Genomic DNA, 17,841 nt, shown 5'->3' on the forward strand with positions numbered 1-17,841 from the left:
GCCTGCCACTTTTGGACTCTCGCTTGCTGAGGTGTTCCAGCGAGTGTCTCTGTAGATCTTAGAAAACTATTTCTAGATTTAAGTCGTTGGCGTGCTGGCTGATACCCAAACAGGGGATGGGCTGGAGATGTCACTGCCTTGGTCCTTTCACTATTGGCTGCTACTTCCCGGCAGATGGCAGGCGGTGCGATACTGGCTAAGCAGCGTATCTGTCTATAATTATACATAATATCTATAATTACACATAACTGCAAGTTAAAAATGTACACCTCATCACAGCCACATACAAAGACAGCTCCAAGGCTACAAGGGGAGATACCTATTTTCCATAGCATTACCTTAACACAGCATGGTCATTTTACATCACTCACTCATAGCCTTCATGCAAGTAGCAAGGTATTTGCTCTACAAATTTCTGCCCTAATGCTCTTCCTTCCTTCCCTTCACACAGTTCTCGAAAGCTGAGGAACTGAAAAGTGCTCTTCTGGCTATAATTCCAGCTGGGGTGAGTGACACCTTCCTTTCTTTCTTTTTTAAAATAATTTTTATTCTCGAAAATAACCCCCATCAAACAAACAACAGCCAACCAAAAATAATGACCACCATACAAATAGGCCCGCAGCAGCAGCAAGCATAGCAAGCACTGGGTTGCTGTAGGTTTTTTCGGGCTTGATGGCCATGTGCTGGATGGGGTCGCACTCCCCCTGAAGACGCAGGTTCGCAGCTTGGGTGTGACCCTGGACTCATCGCTGAGCCTGGAACCCCAGGTCTCGGCGGTAACCAGGAGAGCATTTGCACAGCTAAAGCTTGTGCGCCAGCTGCGCCCGTACCTTGGGAAGTCTGACTTGGCCACGGTAGTCCACGCTCTGGTTACATCCTGCCTAGACTACTGCAACGCTCTCTATGTGGGGTTGCCCTTGAAGACGGCCCGGAAGCTTCAATTAGTCCAACGTGCGGCAGCCATAATTCTAACAGGAGTGGAACGCAGGGAGCATACGACCCCCCTGTTGCTCCAGCTCCACTGGCTGCCGATCTGCTACCGGGCTCAATTCAAGGTGCTGGCGTTGGCCTATAAAGCCCTAAACGGTTCCAGCCCAAGCTACCTATCTAACCGCATCTCTGCTTATGAACCCACCAGGACTTTGAGATCTTCCGGGGAGGCCCTGCTCTCGATCCCGCCTGCTTCTCAAGCACGGTTGGCGGGGACGAGAGATAGGGCCTTCTCGGTGGTGGCTCCTCGGCTGTGGAACGCCCTTCCCACGGACATTAGACTAGCACCATCTCTAATAGTATTCCACAAAAAAGTGAAGACCTGGCTGTTCAAGCAGGCGTTCGAATAACTAGTGCAATGATTGGTAATGAACATAGGAATGGAACAATGGATGACGAATCTGGAACATGTTTTTTGATAATGAGACGACTGTGATCAGTTATCGTAGTAAGTGTTTATTGATTGGGTAATGTGTTAAGTCGGTAATTGTTGTTATATTTTGCATTGAATTATTGCTGTTTTTATTGGTTGTGAACCGCTGTGAGTCGCCTTCGGGCTGAGAACAGCGGTATATAAGTAAAGTAAATAAATAAATAAAAGTAAATAAATGTTCTAGAGGCATTCTCTCCTGATGTTTCGCCTGCATCTATGGCAAGCATCCTCAGAGGTAGTGAGGTCTGTTGGTGTAGGGGCAAAGAAACCAAAATATTTCCCAAAGAAGACAAAAGCCCCCTTTCCAATGGGGAGGACAAGGATGGACACCATGAAAGTTGAATCCTTTAAACTGCAAAACAACTATTTATTGCGTGGCCATAGCAATAACGACAAACAAGCATACAGGGATGCAATCAAAGGGTTTGTCGCAACCCCCAATGGGGCTGCAGAGCTTTTATAGTAAGGAAATATACATTTTCATTGGTTCCCAAAGACAAATCATTTCATTGGTCTAAGCTAGCTATACAGTTGTTCATTAGTTCATTATGATTTTGATTGACATTATAGCACACGTGGGATCCTAACAATGGCACAACTATAGCACAACTATAGTCCATTGTTCTCTGGCCATGACTGTATCTTATGTGTTAGTCTGCTGCAAACATGGCTCCAGAGCGACTGGGAAACTTGGGGGTTCCAACTAGCCAACAGCTAGCTGGTTTTGTCCAGATATATTGTTATCCTTGAATAGTAACTTCTTCTTTGGAGCACTGATTTCTCAAACAATTAGCATTCTCTGTGAACATAGGCCTACTGCAGAAATAGGCCAATATGGCAGTAACTCATGATATATGGGCATTGGGAAGATCTCTGAAAATTCCCTTTTTAAAACTACGTCCACTCTATTGAAAATAAGAAAATGGGTTTATACAACAGACCTCACTACCTCTGAGGATGCTTGCCACAGATGCAGGCGAAACTTCAGGAGAGAATGCCTCTAGAACATGGCCATATAGCCCGGAAAAACCTACGACAACCCAGTGATTCCAGCCATGAAAGCCTTCGACAATAGCATATTGAAAGCTTCCTTGAGATTCCATGCTCAATCTCCTTTCACTCTCTTTCTCTCTCTAGGCTCTTCCCGAACTTGCCACGGTACGTGCGATGACCCTCCTGGGACTTCATTTGTGGGGAGGAATGCAAAGCTGGGTTTGAGCATTGCAATATCTGTGCCAGTGATATTTACTGCTGATCACCCCTCTCTCTTTTTGCAGGGTGATATCTCCTTTGAAATTACCATTGGAAAGGACGCTCTCGTTGCTTTCGACACTACTGGTGGCACTGTGACTCTCAGTGCTGTAGTCGGGATCTTTGCCAAGAAAGCAGATGGATCTAAAGTTTCTCTTGTTGTTGTGAGATGTGTGAGTAGTACCTCTACAAATAAAGGTTATTCTTTTTCATGGGTCAGAAACCCTTGGGCCCTGCCTGGATTCTGCCATGATGATGGGAAGTTGGGATCTAACCACCTTGTTCTCCCCAGTGACAATTTTATGCTTTCTCAAATGTGTGTTTGCAGCGTATTACTGCGAAACTCACCATCTCTGTGATCAACAACCAACTGAACCTACGCCTCATGCTCTCCGAGTAAGTGTTTTGGTGCTCATAACCACATCTGAACCGTGCTTTTTGTATAATTTGGGGTGATAGTAGGGTTGCCATTATATGTTCCTATGATTCGCGTCTCGGATTATTATTATTTTTAGAAAGTGCTACGCTGATGACATAGCCTTAGGCTTGCATTACAAGTTGGACTGCCTTTTGAAAAAAGTCTCAAGATGAGTTCTGAAGCTATTGGTGGAAAAGCTTAGTGAGAAGAACAGGAAGAAGCAATGGCCAAAGTATTACGTTCTCCTTTGCATGCATCTGTTCTCATTCTCGAAATGTATTTATTTATCGTGTCAGGAGCAGACCAAAGAGTTGCATTGCATTTTTAACAAACAAACAAACAAACAAAACACAAAGTTTGCAAGCTTGGTAGTTGATAAAATGTCCTTTGACCAGTATCTGGCCACTTGGAGTGCCTCTGGTGTTGCCGCAAGAAGGTCCTCCCTGGTGCATGTGGCAGGGCTCAGGTTGCATTGCAGCAGGTGGTCAGTGGTTTGCTTTTCTCCACACTCGCATATCATGGATTCCACTTTGTAGCCCAATTTCTTGAGGTTGGCTCTGCATCTCGTGGTGCCAGAGCGCAGTCTGTTCAACGCCTTCCAAGTCGCCCAGTCTTCTGTGTGCCCAGGAGGGAGTCTCTCATTTGGTATCAGCCAATGATACCAAATGGCTTCAAACTACAAGAAAGGAGATTCCATCTGAACATTAGGAGGTTCTGGGTTTGAGCCTGCCACTTTTGGACTTGATATCGAGCTCTTTTGTGGAGGGTCTTCCCAGCAAGGGAGATCCCTGAGGACCGCTCCAAAAGGGCCCTTAAAAACTTTGGTGAGGCCAGGCGAAGCCAATTTCAGCGATAGAAAATATTAAAAATAATAATACCTCACCAAAGCGGAAGAAGTTCCAAGCAATCGAGGTGTTTTATTGGCGATTCAGCTGATATCGGATGCATTGCAGGAATCATTCCACCACAAGCATACTGCTAGGCATTTTACAAGCATATTTATAGACAAAATACAAAGGAAAACATTTCAAATGTCCTGCCCGCCCTCTGCCTCTGGAGGGCCAATCAGCAGGCTTTCCTTGCTTTTTGAGGATGGACGAATCAGACTCTTGCTTGCTGAGGTGTTCCAGCAAGTGTCTCTGTAGATCTTAGGAAACTATTTCTTGATTTAAGATGTTGGCGTGCTGGCTGATACCCAAACAGGTTATGATCCAGAGATGTCACTGCCTTGGTCCTTTCATTATTGGCTGCTACTTCCCGGCGGATGTCAGGTGGTGCAATACCGGCTAAACAGTGTAATTTCTCCAGTGGTGTAGGGCGCAGACACCCCGTGATAATGCGGCATGTCTCATTAAGAGCCACATCCACTGTTTTAGTGTGGTGAGATGTGTTCCACACTGGGCATGCGTACTCAGCAGCAGAGTAGCATAGCACAAGGGCAGATGTCTTCACTGTGTCTGGTTGTGATCCCCCGGTTGTGTCAGTCAGTTTTCATATGATATTGTTTCTAGCACCCACTTTTTGCTTGATATTCTTGAAATACATTTTATAAACTCACTGGTCTGCTAAACTTCAGTTTAGTAGTAAGAATAAAAGCCATGGTGAAACTCAGTGTGCATCTACAGTGTAGAATTAAAACTGTTTGGCCCCACTTTAACAACCAAGACTCAATGCTATCCTGTCTTGAGCCTTCTCTGCCAAAAGGTGGTGGATACCATTGCACTGAATCATGAAATTGGGGTAAAATTGCATTAATTCCAGTGTACTGATGCACTCTCATTGGACAATTATCTAACTTTGTTGTAGCAATATCTAAACATAGTGAGGGAACGCATCCCAAAGTCAGTCCTAGCTAGTACTTGGATGGGAAACCAACAAATCCTAGGGTTGTAGGCTATTCTCCTAAAGGAAAGGGAAAAAAAACCCCTTGAATCGTCCTTTCCTAAGAAAACCCTAGGAAATCAATAGCTTGCTATAGTCTAAAGCACATGGACACACAAGGTCTGATCAAGAGAAGTACGTGTGAAAAAGATCTTGGGGTCCTCATGGACAACAAGTTAAACATGAGCCAACAATGTGATGCAGCGGCAAAAAAAGCCAATGGGATTGTGGCCTGCATCAATAGGAGCCTAGTGTCTAGGTCCAGGGAAGTCATGCTCCCCATGCTCTATTCTGCCTTGGTTAGACCACACCTGGAGTCACACTGTGTCCAATTCTGGGCACCACAATTGAAGAGAGATGTTGACGAGCTGGAATGTGCCCAGAGGAGGGTGACTAAAATGATCATGGGTTTGGAGAACAAACCCTATGAGGAGCGGCTTAAAGAGCTGGGCAGGTTTAGCCTGAAGAAGAGAAGGCTGAGGGGAGATATGATAGCCATGTATAAGTACGTGAGGAAAGCCACAGGGAGGAGGGAGCAAGCTTGTTTTCTGCTTCCGTGAAGACTAGGACGCGGAACAATGGCTTCAAACTAAAAGAAAGGAGATTCCATCTGAACATGAGGAAGAACTTCCTGACTGTGAGAGCCGTTCAGCAGTGGAACTCTCTGCCCCGGAGTGTGGCGGAGGCTCCTTCTTTGGAAGCTTTTAAACAGAGGCTGGATGGCCATCTGTCAGGGGTGATTTGAATGCAATATTCCTGCTTCTTGGCAGAATGGGGTTGGACTGGATGGCCCATGAGGTCTCTTCCAACTCTTTGATTCTATGATTCTATGATCTTGGTCCCTTTACCCAAATGCTGCTGGCCAGACCTCTAGGATATCAGGAAAGGGGTCTTTTTGGACTGTTACTCCCAGAATTCTAGGGATTCTGGGAGTAGCAGTCAAGAAGAAAAACCTTCCAGAAGCCCAGAAGAGTCTCCTAAAAATCCCAGGTGCTCCATTTCAAAGGAAAATACCTGGTAAAACCACCTCTAAGCCTCCTTCTACACTGTCATATAATCTAGATTATCAAAGCAGATAATACCCACCATCTGTTTTGAACTGGATTATTTGAGTCTACACTGCCAGATAATATAGTTCAAAGCAGATAATTTAGATTTTATATAATAATAATAATAATAATAATAATATTTTATTTATACCCCGCTACCATCTCCCCAAGGGACTCGGTGCGGCTTACATGAGGCCGAGCCCGCAATACAACAATACAAGCAATAACAACAACAATACATGCGATTAAAATAAATCACATTATATGGCAGTGTAGAAGGAGTCCTAAGGCTGGACCTACACTGCCATATAATCCAGATTATCAAATCAGATAGTCCACATTATCTGCTTTGAACTGGATTATATGAATCTACACTGACATATAATCCAATTAAAAGCAGATAAACTGGATTTGATATGGCAGTGTAGATGCATATTGAGCTTTCCTTGTTGAAGAAAACCCAATGTATTTCAATGGGCCACTCGAAACCACAGACACACTTGGATACATCAACCCAGCTACTCGACTATTTTGCTCGCTGGAAAGAGGTTCTTTTTTGACACTTGCATTCTTACAATATCATATGTTCTTGTCCCTCAGTAATGTTATCGAGCTGGTATCTTCAGGCATTGGCGTCACTCAAGTAAGTTGATGTTTTCTGGAGCATCCTCACATTGCTTTCAAGCTTTCCTTTTGAAAACGTTGGGTTGAAATGGGAGAATGTTCGAGATCTTGGGTAGATGAGATGTGGAAGGCCCTTCAGTCGGTTTCTGGCATATTTGGGGAAACTGTTCTGTATTTGAAACTCAGAAGAACCAAAAAGAGGAGTCCTTCCCACTCCTATTCAAGCAGGCTTTCAACATGGAACCATGGCCCCACTTCCACTGCCCTAAAATGCAGTTTCACAATACAGTGTAACTGCATTGAACTGCATTATTTGACTCTAAGGCCCCATCTATACTGCCATATAAAATCCAGATTATCTGTTTTGAACTGGATTGTATGGCAGTATAGGCTCAGGCTCCTTCTACACTGCTATATAATCCAGATTATCAAAGCAGATGATCCACATTATCTGCTTTGAACTGGATTATATAAATCTACTACACAGTCATATAATCCAGTTCAGATCATATATCCTGGATTTTATATGGCAGAGTAGAAGGGGCCTAAGTCAACTTCTTCAGATACAAATATGTATTTTTCCTATTTTGACAGTACCTGGTTAGACCACACCTGGAATATTGTGTCCAATTCTGGGCACCACAATTCAAGAGAGATATTGACAAGCTGGAATGTGTCCAGATGAGGGCGACTAAAAATGATCAAGGGTCTGGAGAAAAAGCCCTATGAGGAGCGGCTTAAGGAGCTGGGCATGTTTAGCCTGAAGAAGAGAAGGCTGAGAGGAGACATGATGATAGCCATGTATAAATATGTGAGAGGAAGCCACAGGGAGGAGGAGGGAGCAAGCTTGTTTTCTGCTTCCCTGGAGATTAGGATGTGGAACAATGGCTTCAAACTACAGGAAAGAAAGGAGATTCCACCTGAACATGAGGAAGAACTTCCTGACTGTGAGAGCTGTTCAGCAGTGGAACTCTCTGCCCCGGAGTGTGGTGGAGGCTCCTTTTTTGGAAGCTTTTAAACAGAGGCTGGATGGCCTTCTGTCAGGGGTGATTTGAATGCAATATTCCTGCTTCTTGGCAGAATGGGGTTGGACTGCATGGCCCATGAGGTCTCTTCCAACTCTTTGATTCTATGATTCTATGAAGTGTAAGTTTGTTTTAACAGGCTGTTTGTTCCTTGCCTTGACCATTCTTTTCTTCCTTCCCCAAAACAGCTTGGCAGCCTCCTGGACCCCATCACCACCTTAGTGGAGGAAGCTGTTCTGACTGCCTTGAATGGTAAGACCCTCAGAAAAAAATGGCTGAACAGCAGAAGAAGATGTTTCCAAGGATTTGATGTGTGTGTGTGTGTCTAGCAGCTACACGGCTAGACAAATCCTTGGAGGCAAGGGTTAGACAAAATCCTGATTACTATTTCTCATAGGGATATGGCGCCTCTATGACAAGAAGCATACAGTGGGAATGCAGTATCTGTTGGGATTTGGTTCCAGGATGTCAAAATCCATAGATGCTCAAGTCCCATTGCATACAATGGTCCCAGGACCCTCCCTTAGATACCATCATCCATGAACGCTCAACTCCTATTATTTACAATGGTCCCAAGACCCTCCCTTAGATACCAACATCCATGGATACTCAAGTCCCATTACATACAATGGTCCCAGGACCCCCGCCCCCTTTAGATGCATAAATCCATGGATGCTCAAGTCCCATTACATACAATGGTCCCAGGACCCTCCCTCAGATACCATCATCCATGGATGCTCAAGTCCTGTTATTTACAATAGTCCTAGGACCCTCCCATAAATACATGGATGCTCAGGTCCCATTAATACAATGGTCCCAGGACGCTTCCGTAGATGCCAAAATCCATGGATAGTCAAGTCCCATTAATGCAATGGTCCCAGGACCCTCCTGTAGATGCCAAAATCCATGGATGCTCAAGTCCCATTAATACAATGGTCCCAGGATGCTCCCGTAGATGCCAAAATCCATGGATGCTCAAGTCCCATTCTATACAATGCTCTCAGGACCTTCCCATACATACCAAAATTCATGGGTGCTCAAGTCCCATTACATACAACGGTCTCAGGACGCTCCCGTAGATGCCAAAATCCATGGATGCTCAAGTCCCATTAATACAATGGTCCCAGGATGCTCCCGTAGATGCCAAAATCCATGGATGCTCAAGTCCCATTCTATACAATGCTCTCAGGACCTTCCCATACATACCAAAATTCATGGGTGCTCAAGTCCCATTACATACAACGGTCTCAGGACGCTCCCGTAGATGCCAAAATCCATGGATGCTCAAGTCCCATTAATACAATGGTCCCAGGATGCTCCCGTAGATGCCAAAATCCATGGATGCTCAAGTCCCATTCTATACAATGCTCTCAGGACCTTCCCATACATACCAAAATTCATGGGTGCTCAAGTCCCATTACATACAACAGTCCCAGGACGCTCCCGTAGATGCCAAAATCCATGGATGCTCAAGTCCCATTAATACAATGGTCCCAGGACCCTCCTGTAGATGCTGAAATCCATGGATTCTCAAGTCCCATTCTATGCAATGGTCTTAGAACTTTCCCGTAGATAACGAAATCCATGGGCACTCAAATCCTGTTACAAACAAAGGTTCCAGGACTTTCCGTAGATACCAACATCCATGGATGCTCAAGTCCTATTCTATACAATAATCCCAGTATTCTCTTGTAGATACAGAAATCCATGGATGCTCAAGTTCCATTCTATACAATAATCTCAAGACCCTCCTGTACATGCAGAAATCCATGGTTGCTCAAGTCCCACAGCATACAATGGTCCCAGGACCTTTCCAACTCTATGATTCTATGATTCTATATGTGGACCATGTCCACAAACTCAAAATAATGTTGAGTCAGCACAGACTCCATATGATACATAACTGGATTTGCAAGATAAATATTGCGTTCATCCGTTACCTTGCAATAACAAAATGTGGGATTTACTCTGCAGCTTCTCAGAAGATCCAGAGTGATCTTGCAGTTTTGGAGAAGTGGACTAGCCATATCCACTATCCTAGCTTCAATGCATCCATTACTGTGTTGCCACCAGCAAACAATTCTCCTCTTGTGGTTTTGCTGGTGTTGCATTTTTTGATGGTGGCCAGAAAGGTGATATTGCAAAAAAATATCTGAGAGAGAACTGTTTGCTGATGGAGATGCACCCTTTAACCATCTATCCATGGAACTGGCCAACAGGCTCCTGGAATTGCATAGCAGCAGCTTGAGAACAATCTTAATTTTTTCTCCCAGTACAAGTAGACATAGGCACACTCCTCTATTGCTGTTCCACAAGATGCAAACACAGTTTGAGGACTATAAGCAGGTTCTGGACATCTCCTCTGCAGCAATGCATCCCTCTCAAGGGCTGAAATAATACAATTTCTTTCTTCTAGCACTTCTTGCTCAAGGATGTCCACTGCCCACACTCTTTGACATTCCCGTGGCGGGTGTGTCTATCAGAACAGTTGAGGTAAGGCTTGAATTACATCATAATAAAATTCATAATAATCATGGTGATAACAATAACAACAATACTCTCATGATTCAATTATTACAAAAACTCTCCAAGAGAGATCAGCATTGGCAAGTTCGACATTGCCCGTTTATCTTGGGACTGATCCGGAACGTTGAATGCCTGGGGAATACAGGGTGGCCATGCAAACAGTTGCGGCTGGTTCCATCTTGAAACCAGACCTACTCTTCAGATGGGCTCAAAGTTGTGGTTTGATCCAGATTCTTGGCCATGTTAAGGCCATGTTAAGAGGCTTTGGCCTTCATTAACCCAAATGATCTTTACCCCAGTTGTCCTGTGGTATAATGGGCCAATGTAGTTGTGGCCATTGTTTTCTTTGTATTGAGAGTCAAATGGCCCAAGTTGCAAGGTGAGCTGGAAACGATGCCGCTTCAGTTTCTTTCAAGCTCCTGTGGCGAATCCCTACAGTAGTTTCCTTTTCTGGAAGATTTTAAGCAGAGGCTGTATGGCCATCTGGCAGAAGAGCTTGGGTGGTGTCCTTCTGCCTGGCAGAATAAGGTTGGACTGGGTGGCATTTGGGGTACTTACAACTCTAGGATTTTGTAAACATAGTGGAGAATGGGCATGCCACTTGCCAGATTGCTAAATTGACAGCAACCCTTCCCTTCCTTCCTTCCTTCCTTCCTTCCTTCCTTCCTTCCTTCCTTCCTTCCTTATTTCGTCCCTCCCTTCCACTCCCTTCCTCCTTCTCTTCCTTCTTCCCTTCCCCTTCAGCATCCTCTTCCTTTTACCTTTCCCCTTCACCATCCCCTTCCCTTTCCTTCTTCCCTTCCCCTTCCCTTTCCCTTTCCTTCCTTCCTTCTTCCCTCCCTCTCCTTCCCCCTCTCTCTCCCCTCCCCTTCCTTCTGCCCTCCCCCTTCACCATCTCCTCCCCCTCCCCTTTCCCTTTTACCTTTTCCTTCCTTCCTTCCTTCCTTCCTTCCTTCCTTCCTTCCTTCCTTCTTTCTTCCCTCCCTTCCACTCTCCTTCCCCTCCCCTCTTCTCTTCCTTCTTGCCTTCCTCTTCCTTCCTTCTTGCCTTCCTCTTCCTTCCTCCTTCCCTTACCCTTCATCATCACCTTTCTCTTCCTTCTACCCTTCCCCTTCACCATCCCCTGTCTTCCTCCCTCCCCCTTACCTTTTACCTTCTCCTTCCTTCCTTCCTTCCTTCCTTCCTTCCTTCCTTCCTTCCTTTCTTCCTTCCTTCTTTCTTCCCTCCCTCCCTCTCCCTTCTCTTCCTTCTTCCCTTCCTTCTCTTCCTTCTTCCCTTCTTCTTCCTTCCTTCTTGTCTTCCTTCTTTCCTTCGTCTTCCCTTCCCCTTCAGCATCGCCTTTCCCTTCCTTCTACCCTTCACCTTCACCATCCCCTCCCTCCCCCCTCCCCCTTACCTTCTCCTTCCTTCCTTCCTTCCTTCCTTCCTTCCTTCCTTCCTTCCTTCCTTCCTTCCTTCCTTCCTTTCTTCCTTCCTTCTTTCTTCCCTCCCTCCCTCTCCCTTCTCTTCCTTCTTCCCTTCCTTCTCTTCCTTCTTCCCTTCTTCTTCCTTCCTTCTTGTCTTCCTTCTTTCCTTCGTCTTCCCTTCCCCTTCAGCATCGCCTTTCCCTTCCTTCTACCCTTCACCTTCACCATCCCCTCCCTCCCCCTCCCCCTTACCTTCTCCTTCTTTCCTTCCTTCCCTCCCTCCCTCCCTCCCTCCCTCCCTCCTTCCTTCCTTCCTTCCTTCCTTCCTTCCTTCCTTCCTTCCTTCCTTCCTTCCTTCCCCTCTCACTCCCCTCCCTTCCTTCTTCTCTTCTCTTTCCTTCCTTCTTCCCTTCCTTCTTCCCTTCCCCTTATCTTTCCCTTTTACCTTCTCCTTCCTCCCTTCCTCAGTTTGCAGTGGGTCTAGCTCCTTAAACTTTGGGTTGCATTCCCATATGAGGTTGTGTAACTCAGTGTGGGGATCACAAAATATTTGGCAGTGGGAAATGTTTCTGAATACACAACTACAAAAAGTACTGTATTTCTTCAATTCTAAGACACCCTTTTTTCCTATCATCTCTAAACATGAGGTGTGTCGTAGAATTACAGGTCTATCTATCTATCTTAGATATTTTTGTTGCTGTCAGTGGTACTGAAATTAGGGGACTTCTTACATTTGATGGCATCTTACAATGGAAGAAATACAGTAATATATATCTCCCCTGCCACCTAGTGGCTGTTTAAGGCATTTTTATGACTTTGTTAGCCAAAATAAGTAGTAAATGTTTCTGTTTTTCCTAAAAAGGTTAAACCAGCCTGCCTTGTTTAGCAAGCCCTGTAAATGCTGGTTTACTAGATGGCTATCTTTTCAGTTTTGGAAATGCCTCTCTCCAAATTTTGATTGTAAAAAAAGTTGGGTTCAAAAACCATACTCAATTGAAATCAAAAGTGTTAAATGAATTTTGGGATTAGGACACAATTTCCAACCATTTCTGTCATGTACTTTGGCCACTTAGTGCGACGTATTGATGCACTAAGCATTCCGAAGCAGCATTCCGAACTGCATTTTGCATTCTGCAAAATGCTTTTGCATTCTGCAGCATCAAATATTCTCCTAGATTTAATTCTTTATGCAAAAATAAGCAAGCACATCCATCTCACGAGTATGCTAGGCCTGGGTAACAACGGAAAAATTGTTTCTAAAATCGATTTGTATTTGGGGGGTTTTTTTGTTTCGATATTTAAAATAATTACAAAATTTTCCTTTTAAAAAGTTCGATATTTACGAAATTTCGTAAATGGTAAAAAAATTAACAAATCGATTTCTGAAACAATAACGAATCGATTCATTAATGGTGGACGCGACCGCGAAATACGCTAAAAAACCTCCAAAACCTTCTGAAGCTTCCCTCTCCCTCTGTTGTTGACTGTTGGTGTGATATTATATTTTTTTTCACTAATTAAACCATAAAACTGGCCCAGACATGCGGAAATAATAACGAAACGACCTCAGAACAATAACGAAAAGAATACAATATCGAAATACGAAGCATTTACAAAACGTTTTTGAAAATTCGTTTTTTTTATAATTGCTCCAGAATGGTTCGTTATCGTTTTGTAATTGAAAAAATTAACGAATTATTAACGAATTACGAATTAACGAAACGAAACCGCCCAGCCCTAGAGTATGCAAGTCTGATTTTTAATAAATGGTACAAATATGTGTATATTGTTTTGAAATAAATGTTTTTATTATTTATTATCTGTAAAATTTGATACCTATTTTATAAACCAATAATAATAATAGTAATAATAATAATAATGATAATAATAATAATATCGCATTATTTGCCGATATATCACACAGTTCTAGTTTGCTGTGTACTAGCCTTGCTGTGTTTCTAATAAAAATAATAATAACAATAACAATAACAACAACAACAATAATAATATTTATTTGTATTCCACCCTATCTATCTCCCCAAAGGGACTCAGGATGTATTCCAACATACAATGGCAAACATTCAATGCCTACATAAACCAAACAAAGACTGCCATAAAATCCTAGAAAACCTCCATATATGAAAATAACACTAAAACGTAACATAAAATTAAAGCCTAACATCAGTCAAACCTAACATCAATACATTAAACCACACTTAGTCAGACAAAATTACATAATAACTTAAAATCTAAACAAAACATCCGCATTAATTTACAACAGCCAGCGAGGGTTCACAAAATGGTGTGGGTTGGTTATGTAGTCAAATGAGGTCATTGGGCTGGTGTGGACTAGGAAAACCCAAATATAAATAGTTCTCAACCAAAGCCCCGGCAGTGATCTCTCAACCGTCTAATCCTCCTCCTCCTCTCCATATGCTAGTGAGCAGAAGTAGGTCTTCAGTTGTTCTTTGAAGGAGAGGAGGGAGGGGGGCAGCTTTATTTCTTTAGGGAGTGAGTTCCAGAGGAGCGGGGCAACCATGGAGAAGGCCCTCTCTCTCATTCCCACCAGCCATGCTTGGGATGGAAGTGGGACTGAGAGCAGGGCCTCCTCCGATGACCACAGTGCCTGGGCTGGTTTGTAAGAGGAGATGCGATTGGACAAATAACCTGGACCCTAACTGTTTAGGGCTTTAAAGGTAATGCCCAGCACTTTGTGTTTAGCCTGGAAGCAGACCGGCAGCCAGTGGAGCTGCTGCAACATGGGAGTGGATCTCTCCCTGTACCGAGCTCCTGTTAGCATTTGGCTGCTGATTTCTGAACCAGTTGAAGCTACTGAACTGTCTTCAAAGGCAGCCCCATGTATAGAGTGTTGCAGTAGTTCCAAGCAGAATGTGATTAAGGCATGGACTACCATGGCCAGTTCTGGCGTCTTATGTGAAGATGCTCCTGGTCACTGTTGACACCTGGGGCTCCAGAGTCAGCAATGACCCTGGGATCCCAAATCAAACATTTATTGGACAAAAAGGGGTGCAAGTGGATTAAAAAAAAAAAGAAACCCTGATCTAAGGAGGAGAAAAGTGTCACCAAAAATTAATATGCAGATTTGAGAAATGTGAATTTAATACGATTTGTGGGAACGAATGAGTCAAATGGAAGGATGTGTGGATGGAGTTAATAATTTTCGAAGCACCAGTACAATATTAAGGCCTGCGATGACTAAACTACCTGCTTGCTTGACTCTAATTAAAAATTGCTAATAAGAACTGAAAAGTAAACTCTGATAAGAACTGGGACAGTGATAACAGAAATGTAATTGTGAATCCAATGTAGTTGCATAGACTCTGTATGTCTGTATGTCTAAATGCTGTGACCCCTTAATGCAGTTCCATATGTTGTGGTGACCCCCAACCATAATATTGTTTTCGTTGCTACTTTATACCTGTTATAAATCGTCATGTAAATATCCGAAATGCAGGATGGATTTTCATTCACTGGACTAAATTGAGCACAGATACCCAATATGCCCAAATGTGAATACTAGTGGGGTTGGGGGGAGGATTGATTTTGTAATTTGGGAGTTGTAGTTGCTGGGATTTATAGTTCACTTATAATCAAAGAGTATTCTGAACTCCACCAGCGATGGATTTAGACCTAACTTGGCACACAGAACTCCCATGATCAACAGAAAACACTGGAAGGGTTTGGTGGGCATTGACCTTGAGTTTGGGAGTTATAGTTCACCTATATCCAGAGAGCACTGTGGACTCATGCAATGATGGATCTGGACCAAACTTGGCACAAATACTCCATATGCCCAAATGTGAACACTGGTGAAGTCTGTTGAAAATAGACATTTGGGAGTTGTAGTTGTTGGGATTTATAGTTCACCTACAATCAAAGAGCATTCTGAACTCGACCAACAATAGAATTGGGTCAAACTTCTCACACAGAATCCTAATGACCAACAGAAAATACTATGTTTTCCAATGGTCTTTGGCGACCCCTTTGACACCCCCTCACGACCCCCTCAGGGGTCCCGACCCCCAGGTTGAGAAACGCTGCCTTAGAGGGAGGGGGTTCTTTCTAGCCCTCTTTAGGCAGTAATTCCAGGAGCAGAGAATAGGAAATCTTCCTATTTCTAGTCTGAATAAAATCTGGCTACCAGTATTAAAAAAAAACTCTAAAATTATAACTGTAAATAAAGAACAACACTCAAACACAGGGGAACTCCAGACAAGAAACAATCAGGGCCAGCTAATCACCTTTCAACAAAGGATTCTCCCTAAAAACTGTCAGGCTATGGAATGGTAATCAAGGTGGCCAATTGAAACATTCATACCTACCTCCAACAGACAAGAGTTCTTTCTTCCACAGTTTTCCTAGTTAAAGGTTTTCCTCTGACATGAAATCCAGTCGTGTCTGACTCTGGGGTGTGGTGCTCATCTACATTTCTAAGTCAAAGAGCCGGCGTTGTCCGTAGACACCTCCAAGGTCATGTGGCCGGCATGACTGCATGGAGCGCCGGGGCAGCCTCCCTTGGCTGGCTCATGCTGCCCATCGGGCCCGATGAGCAGCGTGAGCCTGCCAAGGGAGGAGCAGCCCCGTGCAGCCTACTCGCATGTAAAGCACCTCGCGAGGTGCTTTACACGCGAGTAGGCCACGCGGAGCAGCTCATGCTGCCCATTGGGCCTGACGGATAGCGTGAGCCAGTCAAGGGAGGCGCACTGTGTGTGTGGGGGGGGGGGGGGGGCGCTCTTTCTCCGCGGGCCAGATAAGTGCCCTTGGCGGGCCGGAAGTGGCCCGCAAGCCGTAGTTTGGGTACCCCTGCTTTAAAGTCATTGAAAAGTCATTCATGACAAAAGAGATGACTTGAGAAGCCAACACATGTGAAAACAAAGGAAAATATTGTTCCTCTCAAGAGCAAGGTTACTTCCAGAGTTTACCTACACTGCAGAATTAATGCAGCTTGACACCACTACAGTGTAAATGCACTCAGGGACAGGCAGAACAGATGTAAAGGGCAATTGCTTTACAGCAGATGGGAAACACAGGAAGGAAATGTTTAAAATTGTGTATTTTCTCTCTCTCCTTGCTTAGAACGCCCTTCTGATTTGCAAGTAAAGGCAGATGCAGACCTCTCTGGCATCCAGCAAGACGCAAAGCACCTCCACCAATGCTTCATTGATCTCACTTGATTCCAGTTGATTCTTTCTCGTGCAATTGTCGTGTAATTCTTCCAATAAACGCTTTGGCTTCTGCTAGCAATTTATCATTGAATCTCTTTCTGAATTTTATTTATTTATTTATTTATTTACAACACTTAGATGAAGGGCTAGAAGGCATGATCATCAAGTTTGCAGAGGACACCAAATGGGGAGGGATAGCCAAGACTCCAGAGGACAGGAGGAGGATTCAAAACGATCTTGACAGAATAGAGAGATGGGCCGAAACTAACAAAATGAAGTTCAACAGTGACAAATGCAAGATACTCCACTTTGGCAGGAAAAACGAAATGCAAAGAGACAGAATGGGGGACGATGCCTGGCTCGAGAGCAGTACATGTGAAAAAGATCTTGGAGTCCTCGTGGACAACAAGTTAAACATGAGCCAACAATGTGATGTGGTGGCAAAAAAAGCCAATGGGATTTTGGCCTGCATCAAGAGGAGCCCAGTGTCTAGATCTAGGGAAGTCATGCTCCCCATGCTCTATTCTGCCTTGGTTAGACCACACCTGGAATATTGTGTCCAGTTCTGGGCACCACAATTCAAGAGAGATATTGACAAGCTGGAATGTGTCCAGAGGAGGGCGACTAAAATGATCAAAGGTCTGGAGAACAAGCCCTATGAGGAGCGGCTTAAGGAGCTGGGCATGTTTAGCCTGAAGAAGAGAAGGCTGAGAGGAGATATGATAGCCATGTATAAATATGTGAGAGGAAGCCACAGGGAGGAGGAGGGAGCAAGCTTCCTTTCTGCTTCCCTGGAGACTAGGACGTGGAACAATGGCTTCAAACTACAAGAGAGGAGATTCCATCTGAACATGAGGAAGAACGTCCTGACTGTGAAAGCCATTCAGCAGTGGAACTCTCTGCCCCGGAGTGTGGTGGAGGCTCCTTCTTTGGAAGCTTTTAAACAGAGGCTGGATGGCCATTTGTCAGGGGTGATTTGAATGCGATATTCCTGCTTCTTGGCAGAATGGGGTTGGACTGGATGGCCCATGAGGTCTCTTCCGACTCTTTGA

At 44.2% G+C, this 17,841-nt stretch overlaps 1 protein-coding gene across 1 annotated transcript in view; it reads left to right on the forward strand.

Annotated features, from left to right (window-relative positions):
• LOC137096868 (uncharacterized) overlaps positions 1-16,798 on the forward strand; it is a 45,698-nt gene extending 28,900 nt beyond the window's left edge. Inside the window, exons 9-15 of the mRNA XM_067467121.1 lie at positions 452-505; positions 2,561-2,581; positions 2,701-2,847; positions 3,003-3,070; positions 6,623-6,665; positions 7,860-7,923; positions 16,701-16,798. Coding sequence (XP_067323222.1) covers positions 452-505; positions 2,561-2,581; positions 2,701-2,847; positions 3,003-3,070; positions 6,623-6,665; positions 7,860-7,923; positions 16,701-16,798 — 495 coding nt within the window. The remainder of the gene's footprint in view (positions 1-451; positions 506-2,560; positions 2,582-2,700; positions 2,848-3,002; positions 3,071-6,622; positions 6,666-7,859; positions 7,924-16,700) is intronic.
• Positions 16,799-17,841: the final 1,043 nt, after the last annotated feature.

Source organism: Anolis sagrei, chromosome 4 (assembly GCF_037176765.1).
Source record: "Anolis sagrei isolate rAnoSag1 chromosome 4, rAnoSag1.mat, whole genome shotgun sequence".
Classification (NCBI taxonomy): Eukaryota; Metazoa; Chordata; class Lepidosauria; order Squamata; family Dactyloidae; genus Anolis; species Anolis sagrei.